The sequence below is a fragment of the Micropterus salmoides genome, unplaced genomic scaffold, assembly GCF_014851395.1.
Source record: "Micropterus salmoides isolate LMB-PRFRI ecotype aquatic unplaced genomic scaffold, ASM1485139v1 Ms_hic_scaffold_3, whole genome shotgun sequence".
NCBI lineage: Eukaryota > Metazoa > Chordata > Actinopteri > Centrarchiformes > Centrarchidae > Micropterus > Micropterus salmoides.
This window is the reverse complement of record NW_024042261.1, coordinates 40,006,192-40,018,423: the sequence shown is the minus strand read 5'-3', so window position 1 is coordinate 40,018,423 and position 12,232 is coordinate 40,006,192. Positions and strand designations below refer to the sequence as shown.

At 42.2% G+C, this 12,232-nt stretch overlaps 1 protein-coding gene and 1 non-coding gene across 2 annotated transcripts in view; both read right to left on the bottom strand.

The window, feature by feature from the left end:
• The window catches only part of plekhg2 (pleckstrin homology domain containing, family G (with RhoGef domain) member 2), a 125,878-nt gene that overhangs the window by 84,620 nt on the left and 29,026 nt on the right, over positions 1–12,232 (bottom strand). Inside the window, exon 2 of the mRNA XM_038692564.1 lies at positions 10,187–10,264. Coding sequence (XP_038548492.1) covers positions 10,187–10,235 — 49 coding nt within the window. The 5' untranslated portion in view covers positions 10,236–10,264. The remainder of the gene's footprint in view (positions 1–10,186; positions 10,265–12,232) is intronic.
• On the bottom strand, positions 11,540–11,626 carry trnar-ucu. Its single transcript is given in 2 exon segments — positions 11,540–11,575; positions 11,590–11,626. It is a non-coding gene; the product is annotated as a tRNA-Arg (tRNA).

Below are 12,232 nucleotides of genomic sequence, written 5' to 3'. Positions count from 1 at the left end.
TTAAACCAGAACTAAAGCTGCATTCAGACTGACATCAGCTCCGGTTCAAAAAAGTTTAACCTGGCCCAACTTTTATCAGACAGCATTGTCAAGACCCTTTGCAGTTTGTAACGCACTGGGAATCCCCCCTAATGTCATAGTCCAGCACACTGGGGGAAGCCCTGAAGCGCCATTTTTGGGCGGTAAAGAAAAAAACTGAAAAGTCCAAGTTAACATAGGGGGGCAGCAAAATGCAAACGGGAAATCCACGGACGATACAGGGCTGTACATAAAGATTATTTTTTTAATAACCAATTTTGTGTATTCTAAAGACAAAAAAAGTTTCCTATTACTCCATTAACAAACCAATTTATCCAAACTAAATATCAAAAACATGTCTAATCAATAAATCAATATTTTATTCACTCCTGATGAAGCACATTAGAATAATGACAATAGCAGCAGATCTTACAATGAATCCAATTTCCACGTCGCTGATGTGATAATAACGATAACAGACAGTAATCAGGCTGCCTTCAGTGTGATAATCAGATGTGTTTCTGCATCAGTGTGGGCCGAAGAAAACAGCTGGAGCGACTCGTTAGATTCAGCTGTTTTCTCGCTCACACAAAATATAAAGCGACGCTTCGACGCACGTAATGCGAGTCGACGTATTTACGTAATCGACTACGTCGACGTAATCGCCCAGGCCCTTGGACAATCCTAGTATTTTGCCACCCTATGCATGCCACACACCTCTGTGAAGCTAGGAGGCTCAGCCAGAAGGTCAAACCAACCATTTTTATCCACACCAAACACGCATCAAACACCAAGTTTCTAAATGAACATAAATCGCTCTGTAATGACTGTCCATGGTTGCAGTTATTGCCTTCTAGATATCTCTCCTCTCATCCTACACCAGGTTGAAGTCCCGTGGAGGAAAGTCAAAGGTGATATCTTTTAAGTTAATTAACATTTTGTAGATGACTTCCGTAATGTGCTTATTTCTTTTCCTAAACCTGACCAAGTAGGTTTGTTGCTTTAACCAGTGGTTCTTAAAAAGGGGAAATCATTTATTTTTACTATAATCCATCCATAAATAACACAAAAACAGATTATATTGTACATACTAATGTCATAAAACATCTAAAAGAAAGAATCCTATCAGACGGGGGAACATGGGACAGTTTAGGGGCCCTTGATGTGAAAAAGTTTGAGAACCGCTGGCCTAAACTTTATCACACTACCAATGTTTCACAGCGTTTTCCACATGTGAAATGTGAAATGTAGGTCTGGGACGCTGGACAGGTACCAGCCAAAGCTCGTACATGTCATTTTGGAAAACGGTCGTACATGTTGTCGTACTTTCCAGTGGAAATATTTCTTGTTTTGGGACACTTGACAATCTTCCCTATTTTGTCGTTGTGGGGATGAGTTGTCTGGCGAGGTGTTTTGACCACTGAAATGCAAATGCAAAATGTCCTGGTTTATTATGTTGTAATGTGAACGCTGTAGTTCTCCAGTGAACCTTCCGATTGCTGAGACTAAAGACAAAATGACTTTATTTTAATCACGGTGATAACTTCAATCCAGTCTCAGAGGATCATAAACCTGCGACGCAGGGATTCAAAAATGCAACTTCCTGGATTGCATTTCATGTCTGAACCTGGAACCGCACCCCCACAAAAACAAACACCCATGGCATTTTTTCACACAGAGCTATACACCTGCATTTTAGGTAATTTAAGATTCTGTTCAAACTAAACATGTCTGAGCGGGTCACCTCCTTCTTGTCAGCTTCAACCTAATCACAACTTTAGGGGACCCCAGATCGTCCCCTTATTTGTCTTTAAGCCTGGAGGTTCATCCACTGTTGTCAAACACATGGAGCATCTTCAAACACGACACCAAGCGCTCATTCTTATGTTCCTGTGGTTGTAAAGTCTGACAGGAACATGAACCTGTAACGCCACATGAAGTCTGTCGCTGTTGCATAACAGTTAGAGGCTGACATCCACCCTAAAAACACTATCCACACCAAGAGAGGGGCCTCTGGGAGCTGCGGTCACTCGTGCGAACTGAAACAGTGTTTTGGTCGTTCTTAACGTGCGGGTGGTAAATCTCCATGTCTCCGTCCTGTACATACAGAAGCTGTAACAGAGAAACATTCAATACATGAACATTGTAAAGAATCCTTTAATTGTTTATGATATTTAGATTATTTATTCAAGATCAGAACATTGAAAAGATTCAAATAAGAGATTAAGATTTATTACACTGCTCAAGCTTTTGAAGACCGCAGCAATTGGTCTTAAACTAAGATTCTACAATTTGGATTTCATTAATTTATTTATTCAGCAACGACAGTAAAGACAACAAAAGTTCAGATCCTCATTACAGAAGCCTCAATAAAGAATAACAAACCTACGTGGATTATTTTTGTTCCTAAAAAACGCAATTTGTCCTGACGTCAGTTAGCTGTCAATACAAATGTTTAAGGTGGAATTCCCCTTTCTTTCAACACATGCTGTGAAACTATAAGGTGGAGTGGATTCCAGTGTGCGTGTGATTACAGTAATAAGACAGCAGCTCCTCGCTGCCATTATGCGTTCGACAGTGATGCAACTTGTTGCAACTTCAGATGTTTCTTAGAAAGACGCTGAGACGCTTTACAGCACACTGCAGCACATGGACCGAGTGAGAAAACCTCATTATTTCATTATTATTATTGACAGAACATGTGACTACTTTGGTCATGGGTTTCATACTTTCTGTAATAAAAATGCCTAAATCCTATCAGAAGGGTGTCCATGGTCTAATTTGTGTCAGTTCAGGGGTCCTTGACTTGGGGAACCACTGCTCTACAATAGATCCCATAGAAAGTAAACTAAGGTGGCGGTGAGGGGGCGCCAAGCTTTGTCTGAGGGGAGTTCCACAGACTTGGCTTTCATTAAAGTTTTACAGCAGAGGTGCCCAGCCTGAGATTGCCTCTGCAGCATGAGAGGGAACATCTGATATAGCAGTGGTGCTACATCAGACTGCAAAGTATTTAATAAGTGAGGCAGTTGTATGAATTGGCTTCTGGTAACTGATTCAAGTCTGAGAAGTTGAAGCAAACTGCTCAGCGAGCAACAAGTCCTGCAACCTTAACGACAAAATAATCCTCCCCCTCATGGTGGTGGTGGTGGAGCAGTGGATAAGACAGAGACCTGGGTTCAAGCCCACTGTGACACACAAATGTGTCCTGAGCAAGACACTAGGCGTGCGACCTCTGTCATACAAAGCAATTGTAAGATGCTTTGGATAAAAGCGTCAACGATGCTACGTATCTCACTCATGACATTAAAGTAGACCTATTAAACTGCTTTTCCAGTCCTATATTGTAGTTCTGTGACGCCTGTATGGCAGCTTTGCATGATTCAAAGTAAAAACAAAAATTCTATCTAATACTGGTTCTTCATGTAGGCCTTCATTTCAGCCTCTGTCTGAAACAAGCTGTAGATGCTCCTGTCTCTTTAAGCCCCCCCCTCTCAAAGCCCACTGTCTTCTGATTGGCCAAGACCTGAAGCATGTTACCAGGCTGTTGTTGTCGCTGGGCGCAACAGGCAGACTGAGCGTTGCCGTGACGTTGCTATGGGAGCACATGACCATAAATGGAACAGCGTCTCCGTCTGGCTCCGTGTGTCGATGAACGGAGCCGTTGGTAGAAAAAGCAGTTTAAAACGTTCAGAACAGGAGGAAACCTGAGGTTTATGCTCACAGGGATTTCTTTTAAATACTTTAACCTCATTATTTGAAGCTTTGGCCACGTTTAACATGAACATCCAACATTATAACGTTGTAGATATAAGTCATAAAATGTGGAAAAGTATAACAGGTCTCCTTTAAATACGTGGTAAATGGTCGAAGTGTGGTTAGGTTTGGACAACAAAACTACTCGTTTAGATTTAGGTAACAAAACTACTTTCACTTTTAGGTTTAGGCAAACGTCTTTTGTGTTAAAATAAGTAAATTACATATGTCACACGAGAGAAGTCAATCACGTAAAGTTAGATGATGGAAGTCATTAAGGGTATTTAAGTTAAAACTCAAAGCTGAAGATACACGGGGCAACTTTTAGAGCAATGTTCCTGGCAATAGGCAACCAGGTGGGACACAGGGCAACTAATTAGGGCAACGGACCGTTGGCAACAACCAATCAGAGGCTCAAATCTATTGCCAGCGAGACGGACGATGTAGAGATGGACACTGAAACTAGTGAGCAGTGACTGTTAATTTGCTGACTCTGGTTAATTTGCTATAATAATGACACACATTACACACATACATGCATTCCTATCTTTTTATTTATTTATTTTTGATGTGTCAGCTTTTGAACTAGATACCCAGGTGTAGGCGTAAAAAGATATAAGTTGATGCTAATTTTCTTCGCTCCGCTGCCGTCGAGATGGTGACCATCTCCGAGCCTGTCACGAGATCATATGCTAGCATTCTGATTGGAGGATCTCAAAAATTGCCCACGTCCGATCTAAAGCACGCAGATAGAAATGTGTTTCTCTGTGGGAAAGTGCCAGAGAAATATTGCCCAGCAACATTGCTCAAAAAGTTGCATCGTGTTTCATCAGATTCAAACGCCGTTCTCCCGAGTGACAAATCCTTCATTGTTTCAGCTCGAGCCTTCACATATTGAAGAAATGCACTGAAACGTTCTCAGTTAGAGGACAACTTTCAAAGGTTGGGAAACCCTTTAGTTTAAGTCACATCAGCTTCATGTCTGTCCAGTGCAAAGACATCCAGCGCTGGAGTTTTCAGACTGTTTTATTTTCTGTCTGTAAGTATTTTGGGTGCGTTTCGTGCCCCCCTCAGAGAGATGACCCGGACAGATTTGACCTGAAAAGGTTGAGTTTCAGGGCCAGAGCCTGAAAAGAGAAAAACCAAAACACGCCCCGGGGTTTCAGGCTCTGGCCCTGAAACCCCGGGGCGTGTTATGGTTTTTCTCTTTTGACGGGGCAAGGCTAGTAATTTAATTTCACCTTTTCTAAAATAATTGAATTTCCCAAAATGCTGTAGTGTTCCTCTCAGATACAAGTGAACTGAAGCAACCTAAATACCTAAATTAAACACAGAAAGAAAACCCAGGACAGAAAACTGAAACTGACTTCCCTGTGTGTGTGTGTGTGTGTGTGTGTGTGTGTGTGTGTGTGTGTGTGTGTGTGTGTGTGTGTGTGTGTGTGTGGGAAAGTGAAGGTTTTCAGGCTGCAGCAGAGATAAAGTGACATGTTGACGGAGACGGAGACAGGAAGTGAGGCTTCTCACGTCATCGTTCGACACCGTACGGAGGACTGACATTACGGCCCGTCCACGTGACCTTTGACCCCTTCTCAAAGCAGTTTCCTTGTGTTTACATTCACTCCTCCAGTCATAAGTGAACTCCCTTAAACAATCTGCTGATTTTACATCGCTGTTCTTTCTGTCTGTTAACCTGTTCTGTCTACTTTCCATTCCTGCTGATCATTTTCCAAATCATCCATTGTTTGTTTTTTTACATTGATCTCCTTCTAAGTAAGTGATCGTCAGAGAGCAGGATTCGTTTTGTTCTTTCACAGTCAGAGTTTATGATCCACCACATCTTTCAACAGGGAGCAGGAACTTTGTAGAAGATGTAAAATGAAAGAAACCACATGAGATCAATTCATGTGGCATGAATGGCCCAATGTTAAATGTTTCTGCAGCCCCTTCTCACTCCGAAGACGTCACATGATCGAGACTCCTTGGCGTCAGTTTGTAACGCACTGGGGAGAAGCCCTTCAGTGTTCACAGAGAGCACACAGAGAAATCAAGGTACAGGAATTACAGTTGCTGTACGTATCCCATGTTGCAAACCTCTGGAGCGACTAGGGGTTGCGTCACTTGCTCAGAGACACATTGTTGGATGTGTCACACCGGGGATTGAACCCCATATGTGTTGTAGTACTCGAGACCAGTCTCAAGACCACTTTTTGATGGTCTTCGCTCGCTTCAGACTCAACCGCATTTGCACTCGGTCTTGTCTCGGTCTCGGACATGAAGGACTCTGGATTTTATTTCAAGACCAGTCAAGACCGTAACTTTGGGAATATCAAAAAATAGCTTTTGCATTGTCTGATTTATTTAACATCCGAACTTTGATTGGATGTAAAACGTTTTCCTTCAGGTGCAACCAATAATCCGAATTAAAAACGTGTTGTTACCGTTGATTTCAGCTCTTAGTGTTTGTATGGGGGGGGTTTAAATGGGAATGTGGATCTTTCAGATCAATCTGAGAAATACCTGTGATCTCATTCCACATTTTATTGCGTGAACTGGTCTTGGTCTCAGCCCCTAAAAGTCTTGGTCTTGTCTTAGTCTTGGCTTCAACACTACGGGACTCTCACACAACAAGCATGTGTCCTGTCCACTGGCCCACCGCCACCCCTTTGTACCCTTTGCTGTCAGCAATGATTCTGTACCTTTAAAAATAAAGTGTCCACGGTTAACACCTTAAGGACCATTTCTGTACCTTACAGGGTACTTTTTTGACAATCTTTAGGGAACAGAAATGATACCCCTATTTCTCTATTTGTGTAGTATATAAATAATGGAAAGGTCAGGGAAAGGAGGTGGTTAGGGTGGGTGGCTCAGAAACAGGACTTTCACCCAGCTGTTCATTTCCAGTGTGAAATAAAAAGCCAGTATTGATAGTACTGAGTTAAATAACAGAGATATTTCAACCCAAACCATAATCTTTTCTTAAACTAGGTTGACCAGACGTCCCAAAAAATTCGGGACAGTCCCGAATTACAAGCAGTTGTCCCGACTCCTGTCCGGTTTGTCCCGAAAATTAGACCTAACATGAGTTTGGATTATAGCCTAGTTAATCATTAAATACTGATTGTTGTGTAGCTCTCTTGCTCCAGCAGGGGTTGCAGGTTATCTGTACATTGTGTCAACAGTGTTGTTACAGCTACAGAGTAACACTCATGCTCTTTTCCCCTTTTTGTTTTCTTGTGGAAGTCACAGGGAAAGTGTTGCTTCAGGCAGCCACAGTGGAGGGATCTTCAGTTCAATTCAATCTTATTTATAAAGCACCAAATCACAACAACAATTATCTCTTGCGCTCATAAAAGGCCGGTCTAGACTGTACTCATATTATTTACAGAAACCCAACATGACAAGAAAGATGTGACACCGCACTGATGAAATGAATAAAATTAAATTAAAATTAGGTAAAAGATCATGATTTACGCCCAGGGCGTTAAAAAGCAAGGCCATGGGGTCTTGAACAAGCGTCCATATGTGATGTAAACGTCCTGTCATGTCATTTGTTAAAGAACACTTGACATGACAAATTCAGGCAGATGTTAAAGGTGGAAAATAACATGTGGGAGCAGCTATTTCACATGTGAATACACATTTAAAACACGTGAAATTCACACGTGGTTTTCAGATATGTCAGATATGTAACACAACAGACAAAATGTCACATGTCATGAATTCAGAGGTCGACAGAAGTAATTTATCACATGTGAAAAAAGCATTTCTTTCTGATGTTTCAAACGCGATAAAATTAACGGTACAAACATGTGGGTTTTTGAAAGTAGCGTTTTTCTTCTACTTTTCCACCACATGTTTACAATTTAAAAAATATGTGCTCTACTGGAAAATGGATGACAACAATGTCAAGTGTCTGTAGTTTGTGATAAATGGGCTGAGACGCTCTCAGCTCAGCACTTTAAGGCTGCTGACTGTTTTCAGACATGATTTAACTTCCCTCTGAGCGAATGTTCCTGTTTTTGCACTTTGTTTTCAGTCCAAAATGCCCGGCTGGTTAGAGGCCTGTTACTTCTTTCAGGCAGACTGTTGTTATCAGAGTAATAACAACAGGCTTCGGAAGCTGGCCAATCGCAGACAAGAACACAACTAGAGCTAAAAATATTGTCGTCTCTGTTCTCCAGCCCTTCGCTGTTTTCTCCTTCTCCTCCGTCCTGGTGCACTCGTACCTTTCTCCTCATCAGATGTGAAACCTCCTCTTCCTCCTCTTCCTCTCTGTTTCTCCTCTATGGTTCAACTCTTTTCTGCAGCCTTATCTTGGGCGTTCTCTCTTATTTTCTGCTTCGTTCTGTTCTATGGCTGTAATCAACAGATCTGCTGTGTTTTATTGTGTGTGTGTGTTAGTTTGTGTGTTAGTGTGTGTGTGTGTGTGTGTGTGTGTCACGGGAAAACATTGTTCAGTGCTACACTTTATCGCCACAAACCATACAACTTCCTGCACACACAGTATATTGGTGTGTGTGTTTGTCTACCTACATGCCAATTCTGCATGAATGCAGCAATCAGTGCAGTGTGCACATATTGTTGTGTATATGTGTGTGCGTGTGTGTGTATCTGTTGCTTGTATGATAATTGCAGTGTGTTCTGGTATGTTTGTGTGTGTGTGTGTGTGTGTGTGTGTGTGTGTGAATGCTAACTATGGAAGGCAATATAACAACCAAACAGCATGGAGGCTGTGTGTAATTACACATCATTACTGAACCTGTGTGTGTGTGTGTGTGTGTGTGTGTGTGTGTGTGTGTGCGTATAATAGCGGTCCATTCTGCCTGGCCTCGCTCTGGTTTGGTGACAGGAAGTCACAGCTCAGAGAGAAAGTTGAGCCAAGTCTGAAAACACTGAAATAAATCTGGTTTAAATGACTTTCAATGGGCAGCAGCTTCATGGGAAAAATCTGAACAAACAACCAGCTGAAGTCCTGACTGACTGCTGAAAGCTGCAATTATTATTATTGTCATTTTTTATGAGAGGAAAAACAGAGAAGAAAATAAAAAACAGTCGAACAGAGAGGATCCATTTACTGGAATAAAGAAGCAAAAAATAATAACCAAGTTCTATAAGTTGACTCATTTAGGACAGAAACAAAAAAAGGAGTTCCTCAGGTGAACAATGAGGATTAATGACTGGTCTTTCATAGCTCATTCGTGATTGGTCGACGGAACGTAAACACAGTCGCTGCTGAAGTTCAGATACTGTTGGTCTTTGAGTCACTGAAAACGGTTTACAGGGAACGTAAAGAAAGTCACTAAATTGTCGACACACACTGTTAAAGGTCCAGTGTGTAATATTTCTGAGGATCTATTGACAGAAATGCTAAATAATTTTCATAACTATATTTTCAGTGGCGTATTAAGACCTTACATAATGAACCGTTATGGTTTTATTCCCTTAGAATGAGACATCTACAGACACCGCGGGGCCTCTTACAAGGAAGTCGCCAAACAATTTCTCTGGATGGAAACAAGACTAGTGAACAGTGTTACAGTAAGTTCAGTAAAACAGAACCAGGGGAACGTGTTGCTCTCAGCAGAAGGCTAGAAGCAGCACACATCCTGCAGGCTCGTTCCACAACATGGATAGTATAATATTATAACATTAGATTACAAGTTCAATTTTAATCTAACATTATAGTATGTTAATATATTAACTATTTGATTTTACTATATGCATTGTCATTCTATATAATAGTACTCTATATAGCTCACCACAAGTATAATATAATGTCCAGTTGGACAAAACAGCAGTTTCATGTTTGAGTTGTTTTCATTTATTAAATCTTGGTGCAAGATAAATGGCCTACATTGGTCTCTTTATTTGTTAATGCTACTATCTCAGCAATAATCAGAACCATTCATGCAGAATGAGTTCAACATTTTTATGTCCTGCCCCATCCAGGCTGTGATTGGTCAGAGGAAAAGTCAAATTGACGAGCACGTAGATTTTATGAGCTATAGGAGCTGTTTCAACAAAAAACAGCTCATATAGCTGAATAGCCAGCTCGCCAAACCCACACACCTCCTTATCTTCTCCCTGCTGTCTTCTGTCTCACCGCTCCAGCTGCTGACGCTGCATCTGTCTTTGTTTTTGTAACGAGCTGCTCGAGCGGCCCCCGAGCGACCCGTCCGCCGGGATCCCTCCCGGTGCTCCGGTGGCTCTTTTCCAGCCAGAGTTTCAACAAGTCTAATTTGACTGACAACAGTTTTGCCAGAAGTCGGAAGAACAATTTCGATTTGGGACCGTCCGAGGAGCACGTGAATGCCACTGGTTGCAATTCACAACCCTCACCACTAGATGTCACTAAAACTTACAAGCTGGACTTTTAATGTGAACTTTTCTAACACTGCAAGCCCCGACCCCTTACCTGTGTTGCTAGGCGATCTCTGACTGCCACGCCGTGACCCTTCAGGCATGATGCGATGATGTCACAGGAAGTAGAAACCTGGAGGAAAAGAACGATGAGAAAACACGGTTAGCTTGCATTAACGTGCGACTTTGGTGATCTAATCACAAGCGGACAGCTTTGAGTACAGGGCTGTTTCTCAATACCGAGTTCGCCAAGTTCGGACTTCTGTACTTTAAAGTTCAGCTCGGAAGTACAAACTCCCAGGAACGGGAGCACGCAGTCCGTCATTCAGCAATTGGAACAGCAGCGAACTTGATGGCCGGACCCGTTTGCGGGCGGGACCTCACATCTCCGAAAATGTCATAGTAAATTTTTAAATAAGCTCTTAAAACTACTATATGTGACAGCAGTATTATAACTTGCAGTTGTGAGTTTTCTCCTCCGACATTTCCGCCTTTTGGCTGCGGAATGCATTCTGGGATATCCGGCTATCCGAAGTCCACACAAGTCACGCAGGCTCGGTAAAACGGGTGGAGCGAGAACACATCCGGGTATCTGACTGTACCTGGCTGGATGCGGACTTTTGAATTGGAACAGTACTTTGGCTGCGACTGATGACGTTTCACAAGAACAGAAGAACAGACAAGAACGCAGACTGAGAAACAGCTCAGGTGTGAAAGTAAATTCATCAAATTCAGGTTAAAAACAACAACGCGCCTGGTCTTTGCGAACAGAAATGATTTATGTCACTCATCCTACCGCCAGGTGTGAACTGATGTACTTGTGAGTAGATAATCCAGGACGAATGTTAATGCCAGCGGTGAACAGCCTCACAAACTGTTTCCTAACATCCCAGTGCAGCCTTTCTTTTTCTTCCCAACATAAGAGCACAGCAGCGGCACAAAGAGACTCAACACACAAAGAGGCAGGAGGTGAAAACCTTCATACGTGTCTGTGTTTAACAGGGGAGAGAAGAGGAGGTCTGTACGAAAGAATTCTCTCTTTTCTTGTGTGCAAAGAGTGAGGACATATGTAATGTCTGGCTGGAAGACAAGAATGTGGTCTCTTCTCTTAACTGCTGTGTGTGTTTGTGTGTCCACTGGAGGATAACGGCCTCCTGGGAAGTCATTGATACAGTGACACAGATTGACCCAATTAATCCATTGTGCTTAAAGAGAGTTTCTGCAGCTGTCTGCTGAACGACTGAGAGATGTGGGTCAGGTGGGGAGGAGGGGGTCAGTCATACAAGACAGATGCAGTGCAGGTTGAAATCTAGGTGCTCAATTGTTGAGGGGTTTCCTGTTTTTGAGTAAACGTGTGATTGTTACAGTTTAAAGTGTCCTTATATCTCTAATGTCTGTCTCTAAAGAGTGACTCTGGTGGGACTCGAACCCACAACCTTTGAATCACTTCTCATGTTCTAGAAGTCCAATGCGCTGTCCATTGCGCCACAGAGCCTGTTGCTGAAGCTGCAGATTTGCTTCTACTTCGATTTCGGAGCGTGTGAGAAAAATACAAATAGGCAATGTCACCAAAAAATGTTTATCTTTTTACAAATGTTGTACGCAAGCATTCGTTTCCACATTAACTAACAAGAACACTAAGTGTTTGGTAAACCAGTAGATTTGGTCAAGTTGAATGTAACAGTTCTGAAAAAAATAAAAAAAAGTTTTAAATAAACTTTAAACTTGTTTGTTATTTTCTTTCCTTCCATATTAGACCTATAAAAATAATTTTATCATACGTGTTGCTGCCAAACTTAGTTCTACCAATGTAGACACGCTCTAATGTGAACAACTCCAACTCCCATGAGACGCACAAAGTGAAGGGGGAGCTGGAGCCAATCCCGTCGGGTGAAAGGTGCGGTAGACACAAACAACTAAGGGCAATTTAGTGTCACCATGAATCGTGTCTTCGGAAGATGGGAGGATGTCGGAGCACCTGGAGAGAAAATGCAAACGCCACACAGAAAGCCCGACTGAGGTTCGAATCCCAGACCTTCTTGCTTTGCTGCTAACCACTGCTCCACCGTGCCGCCAGTGAAATATGGATGTAATTCCTGGT